Genomic DNA, 23,652 nt, shown 5'->3' with positions numbered 1-23,652 from the left:
ACGAGCCTTACACCATTAAGCTCAATCTAGATCTTTGATGTTGACGTTCTTCTTTCTTTCATGACACCAACAAAATCTCAGTAGATTCCTAGCACCAACTTTACTCTCCTAGAATAAGGAGCCTCAATCTCGAAAACTCCCTTTGCTTTAATATCCTTGATAACCCGTAACCTGTTCTTGAATTTCACTAGTTGGCTAGGTTTGAGTTCATTACTTTCCAGCACAGAGTCTTAGTGAACTAGTTCTTCTTTATCTTTATCCTCTTCCTTTAGTTTTGGAGAGAAACAATTATGATTCCTCTTAACCAACTTTGCAGCTTGATCAGGTAGACTAGTTACTGAGCAAACTTCCCCTGGTGCTTTAGGTCTAGCCTGTTTTACTTGAATTAGTTGCATCTCATTAAAGACATTAAAAGTCACCTCTTCATCTTGATCGTTCAATGTTAACACTCCATTATCTACATGAATTATGACCTTGGTTGTCTTCATGAATGGTCTTCCAAGGATAAGTGGCATTTCTGCATTTTCCCCCATCTCCATCACTACAAAATCAACTAGGAATTGGAGTTTATCAATCTTCACCACCACGTCTTCTACCACACCATAAGGGTATTTGACAGACCTATCTATCAACTGAAGCATCATTCTTGTTGGCTTGATTTCATGATCACCAATCTTTTTAAACATAGATAGGGGCATCAAGTTGATGCTAGCCCCTAAATCAATTAAAGTTTTCCCTATATCATGGTTTCCAATGGTACAAGGAATGGTGAAACTCCCCGGATATTTAAATTTTGGAGGTAGAGTCTTCTGCATAATAGCATTGCAATTGCCCTGCAGTTCAATTGTTTTCTCTCAATGTATTTGCTCTTTTTTGTAAGGAGTTCCTTCAAAAATTTAGCATATAAAGGTATTTGTTGAAGTGCCTCAGAGAAGGGTATATTAATCTCCAATTTCTTGAAAATTTCCATAAATCGCTCAAATTGCTTTTCTTTTTTCTTCCTTGAAAAATTCTTTGGATAAGGAAGGGGTTTCTCAATTTCTCTTCCTTTTTCTCTCTCTCTTGTCTCTCCTTTTCTTCTCTCTTATTTTCTTTTCTCTCTTCCTTTTCTCCTTTATTTTTCCTCTCATCTTTCTTACCTTCTTTTCTCTCAGCCTCTTCTTTTCTTTCTTTATTCATTTCTTCTTCTTTCTCACTCAACTCATCTTTCTCTTTTCTCTCTCAACTAACATCTTGCCACTTCTCGTCATAATGGCATTGCACACCTGTTTAGGGTTAACTTCAGTATTAGCCCCAAAATACTTGTTAGGCATCTCCTCCAACTTCTTAGCTAGTTGACCAACCTGTATCTCCAAATTTCTAATGGCAGCTTTAGTGCTTTTATGGTTCAAGATTGACACTTGCATAAATTGTTGGAGTGTCTCTTCTAACTTTGTAGTTCTTTAAGATAAGGAGGGTTGTGGTTGCCATTCATGTTGTGATGGTCTATTGAATTGCCCGGCTTGCTCTTGACCCATGCTTGGGTGAGGTTTCTATCCTTGGTTATAATTACCTGGACAAAATTGATTACCTTGACCCATAAAATTGACTTCCTCTTGGGTAACTTCCGGCATACACATTGACCATTAATATGATCTCCACCACACAACTCACAAAGTTGTTGTTGAACTTGAGAAACGTTCTGCAACTCCCTTGACAATTGAGAGATTTTCTTCATCAAAGTTTCCAGTTGTTGAGCCATAATCTTATTTTGTGCCAACAAAGCATCCTAAGATTGTAGTTGTAGAACTCCTTTTTGTTGCAGTTGAGTTCTTTCACTATGCATCTCATTATCATTTGTAGCTGATAACAGTTGAAAAACTGTTATTTTCATGCTTAAAATTGATACTCAAAGCAACCTTTAACACTTAGAAACTAGCTTAGAATCATGTTTTTGTTCATATTTTCAGAAATAAGAGAGTTGGACAGGTTTATGCTTGATTTTAGTGTTTTATGTAGGTTTTAAGATGAATTTGATGAAAGAAGTGAAGAAGGATAGAGATGGAATCAGAAAAGAACTCAAAAAGTGCAAAAGAAGAGAAGCCGCAAGTACCGCTCAACGCCAGTTTACCGCTGAGCGGCACTAATGAACACCCGTTGGCTCCGCTGAGGGGTGAAAGTGCAGTTGAGGGGAGAATTGACTACGCACTGGTACTGCTGAGCGATAGTTTACCGCTGAGCGGTGGTATTTTTGGGCTTAGGCCCACTTTTCTGTAATATTTCGAATAGTATATAAGCTTTAGGACTTCCTAGGGTTTGTATCTTTGGTAGGAGACGAAGCAAACACACACCTTTCCACCCCTTGGAGGAAGATCTTGGATGATAAGGCTACCTACTAATCTTTCTAGGGTTATATCTTTCATTATCTCATTGTATTTCATCTAGTTTCACCATGAATATGGTGAACTAAACTCTTCTTGTTGTTGGGGAATCAATGTAATCTTGTGAAACTCTCATATATGGAATTTGTGTTTAAACATCTTATTTGAGATACATGCTTTCTTTCATCATTAGTTAGGGTTTTTCCTCTTTGCTCAAAGCATGCATTGTTTAACTCATTCGATGTCATGATTATTGATTTTAGTGATATGGACACATACGGTAAAATCTAGATCTGGGGAATTTCTCCCAAAAGTAATATCGCCTAGACGTAGGGATTTGAGATTGGTTGCCTTTAAGCTTCTGTGCTTCAGAATTAATTATTAGGGATGCTAGGAATTGAATGAACTCGTAATTAAGGATAGGCTTTCTTCGCAAGGTAATTTAGAGAGTGGCATTAACATTGATGAAAAGAATGATGAATTCCTAAAATATATGAGAGTGGATAAGATGAAATTGATTTCCCCAACAACATACTCATCCATATAATTCATTACGTGTTTGTTTTCCTCTTTTCCATTGATCAAACTCATGCATACATATTTAATTATTGTCTTTTGCATTCGAAACCACAAGAATTTGTTCACAAGTCTTAAATAATCAACAAATCATATAACTAACTAGGTCGTGAGTCCTTTGGGAGAACGATACTTGGTCTTACCGAGTTTATTACTTGATACCATTCGATTACACTTGCCGATGGTTAACCAAGTTTTTGGCGTCGTTTTTCGGTGTTAATAAATTTGTCATCAAGTTTTTGGCGCTGTTGTTGGGGAATCGTGGTTTAACTAGTTTATTTGTGTGGTTATTGATTATCTTTGACTTCTTTTTGAATTTTGAATTTAAATTTCGAATTTTTGTTTTCTGTTTTTATTTTTCTATTTTTATTTTCTGTTTATATTTTTCAGTTATTATTTTATTTTATTTTATTTTATTTTTCTGTTTTTATTTTCTATTTTTATTTTCTGTTTTTATTTTTTTTTTATTTTTCTTTTTTTATTTCCTATCTTCCTATCTTTTCAATTATATCCTTTGATTTTTTATCTATCTTTTCCATTTTTTTTTGTGCTAACAAATATTTTCTAGAGTTTTGTGCCTAATGTTTGCAGGATGCAATTCGGACAAGAATTTAACTATATGGGCACTCAATTCTACCAAAGTAATCTCAACCACTGGTGGGAACCTCATTCAAGCATGGATCAAAGTCAATTTTGGCAAGCTGCCGGACAAATTGAGAATCAACCACAACAACAATGGCAACAACAACCCTCTCTATCGGAAAGAAGGCCAACGTTGAAGGACACACTTCAACAGTTTTTGCAGGAGTCCATCTCCACTCGGAAAAGCATTGAAGCATCATGTAAAAGGATGGAGATGCACCTTCGTTACATTAGTCAGAGATTGAAGGTTAAGGTTAATACTGAAGTTAACCCTAAGGAGGAAGGTCAAGCCATTGTCACTGAAAGTGACGAGATTTTTTATGGGAAAAAAATAGGGAGAGATGAGGAAAAGATAGAGAGAAAAGAAAAAGAAGAGTTGAGTGAGAAAGATAAAGATGAAGAAAAAGAAAAAGAAGTGGTTGAGAGAGAAGAGAGAAAGAAAATTTGTGTGAAAATAAAGAAGTTGAGAAGAAAAAGAGAAGGGAAGAAAAAAATAAGAGAAAAGAAAAAGAGAAAATTTAGGGAGAGGAAAAGTAAGAAAAAGAAGATGAGAGGAAAGAAGAAGGAATCATATGAAAAACCCCATCCTCATCTAAAGAAGTATCGTAGGAAGGAAAAGAAATTTAAGTGCTTTATGGAAATCTTCAAGAAATTGGAGATTAAAGTTCCTATGATTGAGACATTGCAACAGGTTCCTGGTTTTATTAAATTTTTGAAGAAGTTCAGTAGAAAGAAGAAAAAGAAGATGGAACATGAGCTTTATTGGGTCAAGCTAGTGACGTTAAAATAGTGCTTGTTGGGAGGCAACCCAGTGATTTAAGAACTTTTAATTTTTGGTTTGGTGATGTAATTTTGAACTTTTGGGTATTTTTGTTTTTGTTACAGGGTTTACATCTACTGATGGAAGTTAGGCGGAAGAGTATCTACTGAAGGATACTATGTTTGTATACACCTACTGATGGGTGTTGGTAAAAAAGATTTGCATCTACTGAAGGGTGCTGGAGGATTTTGGGTCAGGCTCGTAACGTTAAACAAGCGCTACCTGGGAGGCAACCCAGTTGATTGATTATATTTTTGTTGTTTGTTCTGCTTTAGTTGCATAATAGGGATTTGGATGCATGAGTGATCTGAGAATTTAATTGCAGGGAGCAAGTGAGGGGCATGAGTAAGAGGCACCTAGGTTAAGCTAGGAAGAAGAAGAGCACTTCACGAAAGCATCGCTGAGCGCTAGTGTCGCAGATGGGCTGATAGGCTGTCGTTGAAGCTATCAAATTAATACTACTTTTCAAGGCAACTTCAGTATTGCCAACTAGTATTCAAGAAAGTAGACAGGGTTGAAGTAACCCTGAGTCGTCTCCCAACGAACACGGAATTGCTTTTGAATATCTGTGACTCTTGCGAATGCTATGCAATGCTTATGAATAAAAGTAATGGTTGAAGAGTGTTTAAAGAATAAATAAGAAACTTAAAAACAGTTACGATGAAATAGGCTAATTCCACTACTTTTCCAAGATAGATTCATCATCGGTTATTCACAGATAATTGTTCAATTGATTATTGCTTAAGTTTCAAATTAATTAAAGTACATTCTTAATTAATTTGAGGGCGATCATGCATTTAACCAAAGTAAATTCTCAATCAAATGCAAAACCTTTCTAGATTATTCACAATAAATTCAACCAAAGTACATTCTCAATCAAATTCTATTGTGTTTAATCATGTCTATTCTTAAATCTCCTAACCAAATTAAAAGCTAATCAATCAAAGTAAATTCTCAATTGATTATAGTTGAAATTATTACTAATCAATCAAAGTACATTCTCAATTGATAGTAAAAACCATTAAATCATATGAAAGTTCCTAAATTAAATCAAAGTAGATTCTCAATTTAAACCTAGAAACCCTAAAACTCATATAATCAATATGCATGTAGATTGAAACATATTATGATGCAAAAATCTTTGCTTTTAACAAGATAGAGAGATGAAAGACATAGAGAGAGAACAACTTAAATCAGTAATCAAAATAAACAATTGCATTAACTTAACGTAACCTCAGAATCCATCAGGGAATTAGAGTAGAATAGCCCTAGATGCTTAGCTCTCCATGAATGGAGTTGAATACAAGATGAAATAAGAGTGAGAGGAGTATGAGAGAATGAATGAAGTGAAGTCCTTGGTCTCTTTATATAGGGCTTGATTGGGCTTGGACTCTGAGTATTCAGTTGATAGAATCTTTTATCTTATATCTTCCAGATAACTAAAAGATTTAGATAATTATAACATTATTTGGAAGATATTTTCGGTTGATATTCCCAAATTAAATTAATTCAACAACTGAATTTTATCTTTTAGCTTTTCTGAATTTCCAAAATTAAATGCCCTGAAATTTCCTCTATCTGCACTTTAGCCCCTTCTGAGTTTCTGAAATTACAAGAAAGCCCCTCAGTTGACCAGACTTTGACCAGAGAAGGCTTATTGACCAGCTTTGACCAGAGGAGGACGCACCAATGGGAGCTCGACACGTGTCAGGCTCCTTCCTACCCAAAATTAGGGTTCAGAATTGGGGAAAGGGCTTCCCCCTTCGCCTCTGCCTGCGTCTGTTTGGGTTTTTCTTTTGAATTGCAGGTTCGAAGATGGATGGCAGCGGCAAGGAGGTGAGCACGGCGACTGTGCGTGTCGGAGGCGATGATGTTGCGACGTCGCCGTTAATGGCGCGATGAAGGTGGATGTTGCGGCCTTGCGATTGACGAAGGAGAGAGTGTTATCGCGACGGCTGGTGGTGCCCATGGTACCGCAGTGTGGTTGATTTTTGCAGGTCCAGTGGCGAAGAAGCTTGAATCGCGAATAGGAAGGCGCGATTTTGGGGTTGATGGTGGTTGTCCGAAGGGAAAGGAGGGAGAAGAAGTTGGTGTCGCGGCGGCCATGGATGTCGCGCTTTGGTTTCGAGAAGGGAGAAGATGAACGGAGGCCGCGGCGTGGTGGTGACAGCGGCACGGCAGTGGCGTTGGGCTTGCGGCGGCGGCACGACAGTGGCTGTCCGATGACGGAGCGGAGCGGCGGGAAGGTGGTGGCGGCTAGGGTTCTGTTGGAGAAGGTGGAAGATGATGCTCATGGGTTAGGGCTGAGGTGGCGAGATGTGGTTGGCTAGATCTGTGTGGGGAGGATTTGGACACGTGGCATGATCTGGTGGAGTCTAGCTTAGGAGGAGTGTGTATAGGATACTTAGGGAGGTGTAGTAGAAATGGCTTAGTGTTTGGGCTTGGTCTTTGGCCTGTTTCAGAAATAGGAGTGTATGTAGGGATTTTAGGGGTTGCAAGGGTAAAGCTTGTCTGTTTGGCCCATCTGTACATTATTTTCCAAATAAAACCTGATTTTGGGCCTTGAATTGCCATTTGGACCAATAAAACTTATATTCTCAGCTGCACAAATAAACATTAGAACATCCAAGAATAATTTATGTGCTAAAACTTACTTTTTACGTCTCTTTATTTCCCAAACCCAATCATCACAAATTCACTTAAAATCAACCATTTAAACACAATTATCCCATCAAAATTTTAATTTTCAAACATAAATGTGGGCATAAATATGCATTCATCACAAGGTATCTTGTGGTTTTGTGAATTATGTTTGATGCAGGGATGGCCTCTGATGAGTCAATGTTGTATTCACTTCACTTAGTTTATTGTGCTAGAATTAATCAGGGAATTGGGCTTAATTGTCGAGTATTTTCCCGTTTTTACTGATTGTGCTTAATTTGATCAGAAATTCTTATTTTACTTAATTTGAATTATCTGAGAATAATTATTTACATTATTGAGTGCAGGGAAAATTCTGTAAATATTTTTGGACATTTGGAAGAATATTTATTTACACACTGTGCTATCTAGTCGAAGTCGCGCTGCATTAAATTAATCTGTGTGTTATGTAAACTGAAGGTGAAATAATTTTATTTAGAGTTGGAAAGGTGGTGTCATGGTTTGGATGAAACACGTTTCATTGTTATGTGTTATATGTTGATACCCATTTGGTCACCATTTCACGTAGAAGAATTTGGAGCCCATGCCACACGGCCCATTTTGGCAGCAAACAATTTTTGGTTTGGAATGAAGAAGGATACTACCACCACATAAGTGCAGCCACGGTTCTCAATTAATTTGGAAGAATATGTGACAATTCACGTATGAAATGTAGCACCAAACATATTAAACAAAATTGAAAAGTATGCCACATAAGAGGAGGGACCACATTAGTTTGGAATCACACGGCCCCCTTTTGCTTTGTCAAAAGTGATGAAAGAAAATGTGCAGAGGGAGTTCACGGCAGCACACAAAATGGGATGTTCCTTTCTTGGTTTTGTAAAGTGTTAAAGGGGACAATCATGGGACCACCTACGGTTTTCTAATGGCATAGCTTGGAACGTGAATTGCATTTGAATTGTCCATTATTTGGGAAAAGCAACCAAAGAAGCTCACGGCCATTCAGCAGAGCATTCAGCCTTAATTGAAATCAAAGAGTGGGAGCCACCATGTTGGAAAAGCTCACGGTTATTGAAAGAGGAGGGGCCACGTTGGAAGCTCTTGTCCGCATGAAGGATCTCCAAAATCAAGTGCAGAATTTTATTGAAGAGGAGTCCACGGCCACACCACTTAAAAGCTCACGGTCTTCTTGGCTTGGCAGCAGCTCATTGCCCAGCATTTGGAGAAGAAGACGTCTAGCTTGGAGCAGCCACTAGTAGAGAAGACCTCCATGCCCAGCAGCAACTCCATAACAGCAGCCATCACGTAAGAGAGTGTTTGTATTTTTGGCTTAGGAATTGAACACGACTGGAAGGAGAAGCACGTCCAAGATCCATAGATTTTCACGGTCCAGCTAGGAGAAGAGGAGAAGCTCACGGCCTTCATCCAGCAAAGTGGCCCAAGCAAGCAGCTGCAACGTGAGGAGGCCATGGCTGAACGGAAAGGAGAAGGGTGGATGCACATGGAAGGAACGTCCAGCAGCTGGTCCAGTAAAGAAGATGCTCCACAATCTTAGTCTAGTTGAAGAAGAAGAAGCCGTGAGCAAGGAGCTGGAATGTGGAAGCAGGGAGGAGAGCACGGAGGTTTGGAATCCAGCAGTGGTATTCTCGGTTGGAATGAAGAAGGAGAAGGGAACCACGGCAAGTGAAGAAGATGCCAAGTGTAGGTGAAACATGGAGGACCCCACCTTATTTTTGCTGGCACAGCTAGGAGCACCTGGTGAAGAAAGTCTTCAACCTACGAAGACAAAACACAAAACCTGGCTGCAGAAGTAGACAGAGTAGGTGCACAATATTTGCTATAAAAGAAGGAGAGCAGCAGAGAAGTAAGTAGAATTAGGAGTAGGATAGTTAGGAAGCAATTTACGTTCTGTGCTGAGCTTTCATTTTTCCCCCTCCCCCTTTGGGGAGGTTTTGGGGTTTAATTTCCAGTAATGTTCTGCCTTGCTGTAATGGATTTCAGTTTAATTTACAGTTTGATTGCATTTACCGTGAACTTCCAGGTCTGTTTTATTGTTTTAATTTAATTTCTGCTGCAATTTACCATTTTCTGCAATTTACCATTTTCTGCAATTTACCGTTTTCTACAATTTACCATTTTCTGAATTTATCGTTTTCTGAATTTTCTGTATGTATTGCATTTACGTTTTCTGCACTGCTGTTTTAATTTAAATTTAATTTTCCGCACAAACTACCATCAAAACCCCCCACTTCGTGTTTAAATCTAAGACTGAACCACAACAATATTGGTCCTTGAGAGACGACCTAGGAGTCACTTCCTAGTCTATGCTGCATTCTTTTATGCACAACTTTTGTGGGAGGTGCGACCCTCTCGTCAGCCTCCTCATCAGGCAAAAAGAATCAAGACTATAGGATCCAAAAAGAAGAAGAGGAAGAAGACTCTGACGATAGCATGAGTTGATAAGGAATTGGGAAAACATTCACTGATGGATGCTATCAGCACTAGAGCAGGATTTGTTTTATCTTCTGTTTTATGTTTTGAACTTATTTGCTTTTGTTTTTAGAATAGGGTTTGATGTACTCAATTTGAACTTTGTCTGTTATGATGGTTTGCTTATGATTGTTGTTTGATAAGTAATGCATGATGATGCTTTGATATTGATTGATGTTGAGATGTGCACATTATATGCTTATACAGGTGATTCACAAGCTTTGTGAACAAATGCATGATGTTGTGATTGTGATTATGATACTAAGCAAGATGTGTATATGTGGAATGTGAATGAGCTTATATGTGAGGCTTTGAGCTCCAGAGTTGTTGTGATTGAATGCTATTACTTTGAAAGCATGAATGATTTTGCCCAGGTTTTCTATGATTGAATCAATCGCTTGTTTGCATCATATGATCAAGGCCATTTGTTCGTAACCCTTTTGTTAGCCAAATGCATGAATTTAGCCCACTAAAAGAGAGCACTATGTGTTCTATCATTTGAACCCTTAGCCTTGAACATGATTTGAAAACCCTTTGTGAAAAGCTTTACCTTGAGTTAAGTAGAAAATATATGGTGGTATTGATAAATGTTCAAGTTTGGGGTTGTTGGGAAGTTATAAAAGGGAAATTGAAAACATTGAGCTAAGAGCTAAGAACTAAGTATGTGAAAAGAAAAAGAAAAAGAGAAAGAAAATAGAAGAAAAAGCAAAGCTCAATGCAAAGGAAACTTGGGAATAAGTAAGAATGATTGTGTTTATATGATTCTCTTAACTCAAGGGTTTTGTGATCTAGAAAAACCAATTTTCTTGTTAGCCCAGCCACATTATAAGCCATTGAAAAGTCCTTGTGATGATGTATGCTTGTGAATGTTTTTTATTATGGTTAAATGAAAGACAAAGTCAATTCCTGTGACATTGTGATAGTAGAGTGAATGAGTGATTACCTCTTATACACTTGTGTGTTTGAGTGAAACACTTTATCTAGTGAGGAAAGATTCCATGAGCACATGAACATCCATGCTTAGTTGATTGATCATTCATGAAAAGTAGCATTTGTTGGATATTAGGTGATTATGTGAACACTAGAGCATGTGCATGTCTTGACTAAAGTTTTTGTCATGAGCTTAATTGAGTACATACTTATCTTGAAAAGAGGATTTTTGAATGGAGTGAACCATTATATTGATTGGTAGAAGATTGAGTTACATCTTGTTTGCTTGAGGACAAGCAAAGTTCTAAGTTTGGGGTTGTGATAACAGTTGAAAAACTGTTATTTTCATGCTTAAAATTGATACTAAAAGCAACCTTTAACACTTAGAAACTAGCTTAGAATCATGCTTTTGTTCATATTTTTAGAAATAAGAGAGTTGGACATGTTTATGCTTGATTTCAGTGTTTTATGCAGGTTTTAAGATGAATTTGATGAAAGAAGTGAAGAAGGATAGAGATGGAATCAGAAAAGAACTCAAAAAGTGCAAAAGAAGAGAAGCCGCAAGTACCGGTCAGCGCTAGTTTACCAATGAGTGGCACTAATGAACACCAGTTGGCTCCGCTGAGGGGTGAAAGTGCAGGTGAGGGGAGAATTGACTACGCGCTAGTACTGCTGAGCGGTAGTTTACCGCTGAGCGGTGGTATTTTGGGCTTAGGCCCACTTTTCTGTAATATTTCGAATAGTATATAAGCTTTAGGACTTCCTAGGGTTTGTATCTTTTGCTGGAGACGAAGCAAACACACACCTTTTCACCCCTTGGAGGAAGATCTTGGATGCGAAGGCTACCTACTCATCTTTCTAGGGTTCTATCTTTCATTATTTCATTATTGTTCATCTAGTTTCACCATGAATATGGTGAGCTAAACTCTTCTTGTTGTTGGGGAATCAATGTAATCTTGTGAAACTCTCATATATGGAATTTGTGTTTAAACATCTTATTTGAGATACATGCTTTCTTTCATCATTAGTTAGGGATTTTCCTCTTTGCTCAAAGCATGCACTGTTTAACTCATTCGATGTCATGATTATTGATTTTAGTGATATGGACACATACGGTAAAATCTAGATCCGGGGAATTTCTTCCAAAAGTAATATCGCCTAGACATAGGGATTTGAGATTGGTTGCCTTTAAGCTTCTGTGCTTCAGAATTAATTATTAGGGATGCTAGGAATTGAATGAACTCGTAATTAAGGATAGGATTTCTTCGCAAGGTAATTTAGAGAGTGGCATTAACATTGATGAAAAGAATGATGAATTCCTAAAATATATGAGAGTGGATAAGATGAAATTGATTTCCCCAACAACATACTCATCCGTATAATTCATTCTGTGTTTGTTTTCCTCTTTTCCATTGATCAAACTCATGCATACATATTTAATTATTGTCTTGTGCATTTGAAACCACAAGAATTTGTTCACAAGTCTTAAATAATCAACAAATCATATAACTAACTAGGTCCTGAGTCCTTTGGGAGAATGATACTTGGTCTTACCGAGTTTATTACTTGATACGATTCGGTCACACTTGCCGAGGGTTAAACAAGTTTTTGGCGCCGTTTTTCGGTGTTCATAAATTTGTCATCAACCTCCATGGAATAAAATGACTACTGTAGGATCATCAAAGCCATGTGTGGGCGTCTTTCTTAGTAAGCCTTTAAATCGGTCCCACGCTTGATCTAATGTTTCAGCCATGCCCTGCCTGAAAGAAGAAATTTCCTACTTACCTTTGTTCACCTTTGATTGTGGGAAGTATTTATTCAGAAACTTTGCAACCACGGCTTCCCACTCAGTAAAGTTGTATTTTGGAAAAGAGTTCAACCACATCTTAGCATGGCCTCCCAAAGAGAAAGGGAACAAGCTAAGTTTAATAGCTTCATCTGGCACGCCAAAAATCTTCACAGTATTGCATATCTCATTGAATGTGGTTAGATGCTCATATGGATTTTCATGTGACAATCCATTAAATTGGTTGTTCTTCACCAATTGAATCAAAGCAGGCTTCATCTCCATATTTGCAGCATTAACCCTCGGCCTTGCAATGCTATTAAAATGATAAGGGTTAATGATTGTTGCATAATCTGCCAGGGTACGTCTACCATTATGCTCTTCAGCCATATTTTCAGTTTCCTGGTCAGATCTTTGAGGTGAAGGCTGTAAAAGAGAATCAAGAGAAGGGAAAAGTTCTTTGGACATCTTGTTCCTTCCTTTTCTTCTACTCATGTCCAAACCTACAAGAAGAGGTTTAGAAACTTTTGTGCTTCTAGTTTGAATTGTACCCTGCCCTACATACACTAGAGAACAAAACACTACAACACCTAATTAGCACAAAAAAAAATTAAAGATAAAAAGATTAAAAGATAAAACAATAAAAAAAATTTAAAAAATAAAATAAAATATAAAAAGATATAAAACAAAAAGATAAAAAGATAACAAGATAAAAATAAAAAAAAAATAAAAAGATAAAATTTAAGATAAAGTCTAATCGGTTAATAATCACACAAAAGTATCGTTTAAACCACGAGTCTCCGACAACGACGCCAAAAACTTGTTAAGATGTCGGCAAGCGTACCGAATTGTATCAAGTAATAATAAAATGGTAAGACCAAGTATCGTTTCCCAAAGGACTCACGACACTAAACAATTATGTGATTATTGTTAACACTCTGGCAAGTGTACCGAATCGTATCAAGTAATAATAAATGGTAAGAACAAGTATCGTTTCCCAAGAGACTCACGACCTAGACATTAATGCAGTTTTTTTGATTAATTAAGACTTGTAAACAAAATCATAGTGTTTATAATGCAAAAAAATAAATTTGAATGCAAGTGTTGATCAATTGACTTGAAGAATGCACAGGTGATTGATGTATAAAATATGGAATGATTATGTTGTTGGGGTTTCCGACTTATCCTATCCACTCTCATGTATTTATAAATTCATCTTCTTCATTAATGTTAATGCCACTTTCTAATTTACCTTAAACCCGATGTCTCGGTGAAGAAAGTCTACTCTTAATTACTAGTTCACAATGTCTTGTATCTCCAACAATTAATTATGCATTACATTCGCACAGAAGCTTAAAGGCAACCAACCCTCCTATCCCTATGTCTAGATAATATTGCTTTTGGGAGAATTTCCCAAGTTCTAGATTTTCCCATATGTGTCCATATTGACAAAATCAATAATCATGCAATTGAATGAATTAAACAAGGCATGCATAGAGCGTAGAGAAAAAACCCTAACAATTAATGAAGTAAAGCATTTATATTATAAATCAATTCAATACATGAGAGTTTCAAAGGATTACATCATTTCCCCAACAATAATGGAGGTTTAGTTCACCATAGACATCTTAATTCATGTCAAAACAAGGAAAACTAAGCATAAAACCAATAATACCACCTTTAACTCTCTTATTCTCACAACTTAAGCAAAAGCATGATTTCAAGCTAGTTTCTAAGTCATAAAGGTTGTTTTTAATATCAAAATTAAGTATACAAATAACGGTATTTCAACCGTTATCACAATCCCAAACTTAGAACTTTGCTTGTCCTCAAGCAAACAAGATAGAACTCAGTCTTCCACCAATCAATACAATGGTTCAACACATTCAAAAACTTTTTGTTCCAAGACATGTAATTACTCAAATCAGCTCATCAAACAGAATTCAGTCAAGATGTACACATGCCTTGTTTAAAATCACTCGTCATGGTGTTCACATAATCACATAATATCCAACAGATGCTATTCTCATGAATGATCAATACTTAGCTCAATTCTTTTCATTACTTTCTTTTTCAATTCTCCCAATCAACCCCAAACTTGAACCTTTATCAATACCACACCATGATTCTCAACTTAACTCAAGGTAACGATTTTCAGAAAGGATTTTTATAATCTATTTAAGGCTTAAGGTTCAAAAAGGGTAGAACACTTCATGCTCTCTTTCGTTTGGGCTAAAATCATACATTGGCTAAGAAAAGGGGTAATAAAAAATGGCCTTGATCATATGACACAAGTAAGCAACTAGTTCAATCATAGAAACCTGGGCAAAATCATTCATGCTATCAAAAGAATAACAATCATTCACAACAAATACTCTGGAGTTCAAAACCTCACATATAAGTTAATTCAATGTTCCACATACACCAAATACACATCCTGCTTAGCATCATAATCACAATCACAACATCATGCATTTGTTCACATAGCTTGTGAACAACCACCTGTATATCAGCATCTTGTGCACATCTCAACATTAATCAATATCAAAGCATCATCAAGTAATACTCATCACACGTAAATCAATATCAAACCATCGCATCAGATATAAGTCTCAAACTGAGTACATCAACACCTATTCTAAAAACAGAAGCAAAATAAAGTTCACAAGACAAAGATAAGTTTAAATAATTGGGTTGCCTCCCAGGTAGCGCTTGTTTAACGTCACGAGCCTCACCCATGAATCCTCCAGCATCCTTCAGTAGACGCATATCTTTCTCACCAACACCCATTAGTAGGTGTGTATAAGCATAATATATTTTAGTAGATACTCTGTCACCTAACATCCATCAGTAGATGTTATGCCATAGCAGTCTCATAACAAAATAAAACAATGTTCCAAAGTTTTAAATTACATCACCAAAATAAACAATAACTCGAAGAAATTAATGTTTTTAAATCACTGGGTGTGCCTTCTAGTAAGCGTTCTTTTAACGTTATTAGCTTGACCCAATAAAGCTCAAGTTCCATCTTTAATGTTGGTGTTCTTCTTGCTTTCATCACACCAACTCATCAATTGCTTTCGGTCCACCTTCTTGACTCGTGTTGAATATGAAGCTTCAATTTCTATCACTCCATTCTCTTTAAAATCTTTCACAACCCACAACTTGTTCTTGAATCTTACAGGTGTGCCAAGTTTGAATTGTGCATCCACCAAGTCATCATGAACCATCCTTCCTTTGTCATCTTTTTCTTCTTTCCTAACCTGTGACAAGAAACAATTTTTACCTTTGATGATCGGCTTGGCAACTTTAGGGCTAGTCACTAATGCATCCATACATGCAGCTTTATGATTAATCTTCTTCTCTTGAATCTACTGCTCAGCTTTGAAGACATTAAAGATCACCTCTTCCTCTTGGTCTTGAAGCATTATCATCCCATCATCCACATTGGTGATTACCTTTGTCGTTTTCATAAACAGCCTTCCAAGAATAATTGGGATCTTCTCATCTCCTCCATCTCCATCACCACAAAATCCACCAGGAATTTAAGTTTCTCTATACAAACCACAACATCTTCCGCTACACCATAGGGTTTCTTGGAAGACCCATCCGCCATAAGCAAAGTCACCTTTGTTGGCTTGACTTCAAGATCACCAATCATTTTGAGCATAGATAAGGGCATCAAATTAATGCTTGACCCTAAATCAATTAAGGCTTTCCTTATATTCACCTTCCCAATGATGCAAGGAATAGTAAAGCTTCCTAGATCTTTCACTTTTGGAGGAAGTGGTTTCTCCAAAATAACACTGCAATCTCCCTATTCATCCATAGTCTCCTCATCTAAATATCTCTTTTTTGTGAGGAATTGCTTCATGTGCTTCGCATAAGCAGGAATTTGCTACAGTGCTTCGGTCAAAGGTATAGTAATCTCTAATTGCTAGAAGGTTCTCTAGATAATCTATTTCTTCTTGGCCTTCTACTAGTCTCAAGTCCTCCAAGAAGAGGTTCAACACTTTTGTTGCTCCTAGTCCTGACTTTATCCTGCATAAACTAGACACAAAACCCTAGATAACACTATTAGCATAAAAACAAAAACAAACGACACTAAACACGAATTAAAAATAAGAAAAAAATTAAAGATAAAAATAAAATAAGAAATAAAGTCAAAGTTAATCAAGAATCACACAAATAGAATAGTTTAAAGTGTGAGTCCCCGGCAACAGTGCCAAAAACTTGTTGATGGATTGGCAAGTGTACCAAATCGCACAAGTAATATAAAATGGTAAGACCAAGTATCGTATCCCAAAGGACTCTCGGCACTAGACAGCCGTGTGATAACTCGATTAATTAAGACTTAAAGAAAATGAGATCATTGGTTTCAAATGCAAACACATAAAATTAAATATGAATGCAGTTTGATCAATAGCAGAATAACACAGTGATGAATGAATGTTGTTTAATATGAGATGAGTATGTTGTTGGGGTTAGATTCCACCAAGTTTCCTCTCATGTATGTAAGAATTCTTCTTTATGCATTAATGTTAACGTCACTCACTAAATCACTTAAACCCGATCCCTAGGAGAAATAAGCATGTCCTCAATCACTAGTTCATGCAATTCCTAGCATTCATAGTAATTAAATGTGAAGATCAAGAGCTTTAAGACGACCAAGACTCATACCCTCATCCTTGAGAAATATTACTCTTGGGAGTAATTCAACAAGAACCTGAATTGTAAGGGACCTCCTAGCACTCATGCAATTCATACATTATGCTATGAATGAGTTAAACAAAGCATGTAATAAGCACAGATGAATTACTCTATCAATTAATGAAAAAGCATATACTATTAAGAATCAATTCAAATACATGAGAGTTCACAAGGTTACATCATCCCCCAATAACAAATAGAGTTTAGTTCACCATCGACATGGTGAAACTAGATGAAGAATGGAAAACCATGAGATAGTAAAACCCTAAAAGTAGAGGATGGAAGCTCCCGCATCTAAATCCACCTTCAGAGAGTGGAAGAGTGTGCTGTTGCGCTGCTCTATCTAGAGATACCAAACCTAGGACGCCTGGGTCCTTTAAATAGAGCGAAGACAGAACAGAAACAAGGCCCAGGCTCGTGTCACTAGCGCTAAAGCACCCCACTTAGGGCGCTCGGGCGGTGAGTAGTGGTTTCATGCGCTTAAGCCTCACAGATGACCCCCAAGCTTCGTGCTTCTGGCGCTCAAGTGCACAAAAGGGGGTGTCTGGGTGGTGAGTAACACTCTTCTACGCTTAAGCCTCTAAAAAGGGCGCCCAAGCTTCGAGCATTCCTCCCTGCTGGTGTTTTTCCAAGCCTTTCTGAGCTCCATCTCCTTAGCACTTCATCCTTGCTTTCCATATTATCTGATTTTCTAACAAAACAAGGAGAATTAGTCATAAGACCATCAAATTCAACCTCAACTCTCTTATTCACACAACTTAACAGAAAAACATGATTTCAAGCAAGTTTCTAAGTAGAAAAGAGTGCATTTAGTATAAAAAATACATCACAAATGACAGTATTTTCAACCGTTATCAGCTTCATGTTCACCTTCTTGACTCTTCTTGAAATTGGAGATTCAATCTCTATCAGTCCATCAACTTTAAGTTCTTTCACAACCCAAAATTTGTTGTTGAATGTCACTGGTATGCTTGGTTTGAGTTCTTCATGTTTGACCAAAGAGTCTTGATGAACACTTTTTCCTTTGTTGTCCTTTTCTTCTTCCTTCACTTGTGACAGGAAACAATTTTTACCTTTCTTGCAATTGAACTTTTCATGGTTACATGATTACAATTGCATATTCATAATTAATATGTGTTAGTGATTCTTTATCAGTTTTACTGCATATGATCTAACGCTTTATCAAGCCTACAAAGATGACTTCGCAAATGGTGGATGGATCCATTAAGAAGCCCTATGGTGTGGTGGAAGATGTAGTGGTTCGAATAGAAAACCTTAGATTCCTAGTGCTTTTTGTGGTGATGAAGATGGGGGAAGATGTGGAGATTCGTATTATTCTTGGAAGGTCATTCATGAAAGCAGCCAAGCTTAGCATCAATATTGATTATGGAACTATAACACTCAAAGACCAAGAAGAGGAGGTGATATTCAATGTCTTCAATGCTGAACAGCAGATCCAAGTGAAGAAGACTAGTCTCAAAGCTGCATGTGAAGATGCACTAGGGACTAGTACAAAAGCTGCTAAGCCAGGCAAGAAAGGTAAAAATTGTTTCCTGTCACAAGTGAAGGAAGAAGAAAAGGACAACAAAGGAAAAAGTGTTCATCAACCCAAAATAATTCAAGAATTACTTGTCATAATATAATTCAAGAGTTATATTTTATCATTTGTATGATAGCAATTGAACTTTTCATGGTTACATCATTACAATTGCATATTCATAATTAATATGTGTTAGTGATTCTTTATCAGTTTTACTGCATATGATCTAACGCTTTATCTAGGTGAGATGAAAGGATTATGCAGGTGATATTAGTTGATTGATTGTACACTGTGTTGAAAAGAAAATTCAATAATACTCTGTTGCATTGGAATCGATTAAAGGAGAATTATAATCGTTTGAAATTCGTCAACTAGTTTGAAGTTTCTAAACTTCTTACACTACAGTAAAGAAGGGCATTATCGACGGTCATAATCCTTCGGAAACATGCAAAAGCCGTCGGTAATAACCTATTACCGACGGCTTAGCAACGGTCAGATGACCGTCGGTAAATCCCTTGTCGCTAACCATTACCGACGGCCTTTGCCCTTCGGTAATTACCGAAGGACAAAAGCCTTCGTTAATTACCGAAGGGTGAAAGCCTTCGGTAATTATCTACAATGTTTTTTTTTAGCTGTTTTCGTTTAGTGTATTGTTGACAATCCACGCTTGAAAAATCTTAATTATATATATATATATATATATATATAACACGTGTAAACTAAACATATATAGACGTTTATTTCCCAGAAGTAATTAATATTATGCTTGCAAAAAAGTGATTTATGTGAGATTAATATATAGACGTTTATTTAAGAAAATCCTTAGAAGAAGAACAAGAGGACAACCTATATGATAAATGTGAGATTAATATATATATATATATATATATATATTGGTGGGTCTGATTTCAAGTGAGAAAAAGCATTGACACCACTTGCAATTATTTCGAATGAGTGACCTTAATTTTAACATCAGGTGAGAGGCCCTTAAGTGTTCTAAAACTTACTAACAGATCCTTTTGCCTGCTAATACTTATTACAATCTCTAATTTTACCATGTTATTTTATAGAAAAATATAGAAAAATGACTACCTTTTATCTATTTTTTACATGAAAAACAAATAGAAACTATAATAATTTTTTAAAAAAGAAATAAAATGAGGATTTTTTTTTTTTAAATAACGTGGACAAATTCAAGACCATCATATGTATTAATCAATATGAGAAAGTCATAATGAACAGCTTCAAAGATATGGAAGGATCTATTACAAGCTTCAGAGAGATAAAGGCCTTTCATCCAGATTTGAAGGTTAAGGGTGGCTATTTGGAAATAAGGTAAACAGTCTGGGGAGTGTTTGCAGTAGTACATTTTCCTATTACTTTCAAGTGAAGTACAAAGAAAATGGATAATGGATACTAAGTGGAAAAATCCCTTTTTCTCTAGTCCCAAATCACTTAGAAGATAAGGGCGGGCAAAAACATCAAGACAGCCATCAGATGGTAGTATTTCCTCAAAAGAATTCTCTCAATCTTACTGTTCTTGGAGATGTTATAGAATTGCAAAACAGAAACACAAATTATACACATCCAGTAAATACACATAGACAACCTTTTGGATGGCTCCGAGAAAACAAAGGAAATCACCCTGCAATGACATGTTTCAGACGTGAATATATAGTACTTTAACAAAAATAGCTGCAGTTGTTTCATGCAAAATAATTTGAACATGAAACTACCATCAAAGTCATAATTGAATTTTAACAAGTCTGAATAAGGTTCTACTTGAATTGTCTGGAACTTTAAATCTAGTTCTATTAGATTCAGTTTCTTCTTTCAGTAACTTTTCTCCAAACAATCTAATGTGGATATGATATAGGAAGGCATAAAATTTAGCCTGCTTTTACAGTAGAAACAATCAATTATTACATTTGATTTGGAGTTGTTATGTAATGTGGACTTAGATATACTTGCCTGTAAAATTGAATGAACATAGAACACAATTCTATGCCTTCTTGAATTCTCCTCTTTGTTTGATAGTCTATTTGCAAGTATACCAACAGGCATCAAGAACCGCATTCGAAGCCCACAAGCTCTTTGTTTGATAGTCTTGGACACATCTTAACCAATCACAAAAGAAAAAGAGTTAGCTTCAGAGACAGAACTCACATTTAATAAACAAAGGATTTAATTTAATAAACAAAGGATTTAACTTGCAAGATTGGAAATTAGGCAAGAGGGAAAAAATGAATAGATTATGCTGCTAACTTTCTTGAATAAAAGTTCAGAATATGGAATTTGATGAAATACCCTACCTTAATGTGGTTATTATCTTTGGTTCTTGAAGGGCTGCTTGTAATTTTCTGGTGCTCTTGTGATGAACCAACAAGGGGAAACATGATGAATACAAGAGAAGAATGAAAGAAGAAAGAAATGAGCTTTTGCTGAACTCCCATTCTTCCAAGTGCAAACTCAAACTCAATCTCAATCTCAATCTCAGACTCCAATTCCAAATTTTTACTTTTAACTCATACATATGCAAAGTCAATTTCATTTTTATTTCATAATTAATTATAACAAACCTCATCGATTCAATCTTGGATTCAAAAGACACTTGCAGATTATCATAACAACATAAATGGGTGACCAAAACAAACAATTCAGAAATATAGTGTAGGGTAACATAAGTTCGAGAAAGTACCTGTGGGGAAAAGTGGAGTACTTAGTCATTGGCACCTTCGCGATGTTCCTCCTGGCATTGGAGGCGGACTTCTGAACGGCGACGACGACTTCCTTGGCCTTGCTAACTCCGACGTCGACTTGGCCTTTCTTGTCGTCGACAATGACGACAGCTCTAAAGCGCAACTGCTTCCCTCCCTTAACAACCTTCGTCACCCTCCTTATCTGGACTACCCTCTCTTCGAACTCATCGCAGACCTTCGCCTTCTTCGTGCCGGACCCAAACCCCGTGTCCTGCTTCACCATGGCATCCGTTTCGAAGATGTCATTCCCGAGCATGGAAACGCCGCTGAAGGCGAGGCCGTAGAGCTCCACATAGGCTGCGGCAATCTCGTCCTCCGTCTCGAGGGGGCCATCGTAGAAGGAGGGAGGGACGAGAAATCCCTCCGGAGGCTATGGGGGGTTGACGTTGTCAAAGAACGAGGTGTCAATGTCATCAGAGGGTTTTCATTTGACGTAGAGGAGGGAAGGGTGGTGTTGGGGTTTGGCGAAGAGGAGGGAGACGGTGTGTGGCGGTGAAGGCAGGAGAGAGAAGCGAGAAGAAGCGGGAAGTGCGAAAAAATGGCCACCATTGAACGAGTGAGATTAGGGTTGAGAGGTTTTTTTGGGGGGGGAGGGGGGAGGGGGGGCGAGGGAGGCGACAGGGGAGAGAAACTTTCACAATACTGAATTTGGGTGAATGGGATAGCGAAATCCAAACCTTACCGAAGGGCGCATTCCTTCGGTACTGTCACTGTCCAATTACCGAAAGACAAAAAAGGCCATCGGTGTTAATCCTTCGGTAATAAGCATATTTCTGGTAGTGTTATTCTTTTACTTTAAACCCTGAATTATGATTTGTTGTATGTTTATTCATCATAAATCTGTAAATTTGGTATGAGCTTATGGATGATTAAACTAAACTGTTAGTTTCAAGCTACGTCAAATTTGCTCTGATGCTAAATCTATAAAAGTTTATTTCTGAAAAGCATATATTATGATAGGTGAACAACTACTTGTATTGTTCACCTATCATAAAAACTTGTTTTGTTAAAAAAAAATTCATTATTACATTTGATATATCCAATCAATTTACAATTAATTTTCTATATTATCATCTCATCAATCAATTTATAATCAATATAACATGAAATGAACATATTCAATTAAACTAACAATGAAATTCATTTCAAACATTAAATTGTCTAATAATACATTAAATTACTACTTGGACTAAAAAACAAGTATAATTCCTCCTAAACAATAAAATATGTTCACATGAGGCGAAACATATTTAGTGGATATATCATCGACAATCGCCTGAATTTCAAGACATTCTTCAAACCAATCATAAACTTTATTGAGATACGTAACCTAAAGAAACCCCCAAAGAATCGTATATGCGAATTTCATCATGTACGGCTCAAACAAAAATATTTAATATTGATTGTAACAAAAACAAATATATGTAATATAAAGTTTGAAACTGCTTTATTTAATCCTATGATTCTAATTTTCTCTTACGGTAAAAAAATAAAAATACAAAACTATTCTTTTTTGTTATTGTTATAATGCCAAAATATCAAGTCGGCACACTCGTCTTTGTGATGATCTTTTAAGGCCTCTTGAATATTCTTTACTTCATTTTTTTATTTGTATAATGTGAATTTACATCAAATTATATGTGAATAATTTTATAAACTATATACATGGACATGTATGACTCAGTCAAGAAATAAGACAATTAAACATGATCAAAATCATGATAAACATTGCTACATGATGCTAAGGATATGCTCTCTTACACATTAATTATTTCACTCAAATCTAAGTAATATAAGAAGCAAGGAAATACTCCAAGTTGCTTAGATGTTTTTGCCTTCCAAACCCTAAGGTTAGTATCATCACTTCCTGAAATCACATAACTTCATCACCATTGAACTTGACACAAAATACCCTGCATAACAAAGATAAAGATTAACATACCATATGAAGATAGAATCTTTTAACAGACAACTATAACTTTTATTCAAGTTAAAGGTCCAAGTAATTATAAAAATATGAACGCAATTATTCAGCTTTTCATCCCATCAATACAAGTAATTATCATTGTTCACAGGGATGGAAGACATAATTTTGGTAGAAGCATAATAGAATTTAAACTACGGCCAACACTCCATTTTTTATAAGAAGCAATGAGCAGAAAAATTAAATAAAAAATAGCATAGTAATTATCATTATTCACTGGGAAGGAAGACATAATTTTGGTACAAGCATTGTAGAATTTAAACTATGGCCAACACTCCATATTTTATAAGAAGCAATGAGCAGAAAAATTAAAAAAAAAATAGCTATAAATTATATGATTAAGTTTATTATATTATTATTATATTTACATATATTTTAACGAGTATAAAATATA

The 23,652-nt window shown here is 36.4% G+C and overlaps 1 protein-coding gene and 1 pseudogene across 1 annotated transcript; both read right to left on the bottom strand.

The window, feature by feature from the left end:
- Positions 1-230: 230 nt before the first annotated feature.
- On the bottom strand, positions 231-815 carry LOC108319740 (uncharacterized). The gene has a single exon (XM_017550979.1). It carries the CDS (start codon positions 813-815, stop codon positions 231-233), a length of 585 nt encoding a protein of 194 aa, XP_017406468.1.
- A 19,738-nt stretch (positions 816-20,553) lies between these two features.
- On the bottom strand, positions 20,554-21,809 carry LOC128195844 (30S ribosomal protein S5, chloroplastic-like; annotated as a pseudogene).
- Positions 21,810-23,652: the final 1,843 nt, after the last annotated feature.

Source organism: Vigna angularis, chromosome 3 (assembly GCF_016808095.1).
Source record: "Vigna angularis cultivar LongXiaoDou No.4 chromosome 3, ASM1680809v1, whole genome shotgun sequence".
Lineage (NCBI taxonomy): Eukaryota > Viridiplantae > Streptophyta > Magnoliopsida > Fabales > Fabaceae > Vigna > Vigna angularis.
The sequence above is the reverse complement of the archived record's forward strand: the minus strand, read 5'-3'. Positions and strand labels throughout refer to the sequence as shown.

Bases quoted from the DNA above. Each gene is read 5' to 3' on its own strand.
- LOC108319740 (XM_017550979.1), bottom strand. From the start codon at position 815: ATGCAGAAGACTCTACCTCCAAAATTTAAATATCCGGGGAGTTTCACC.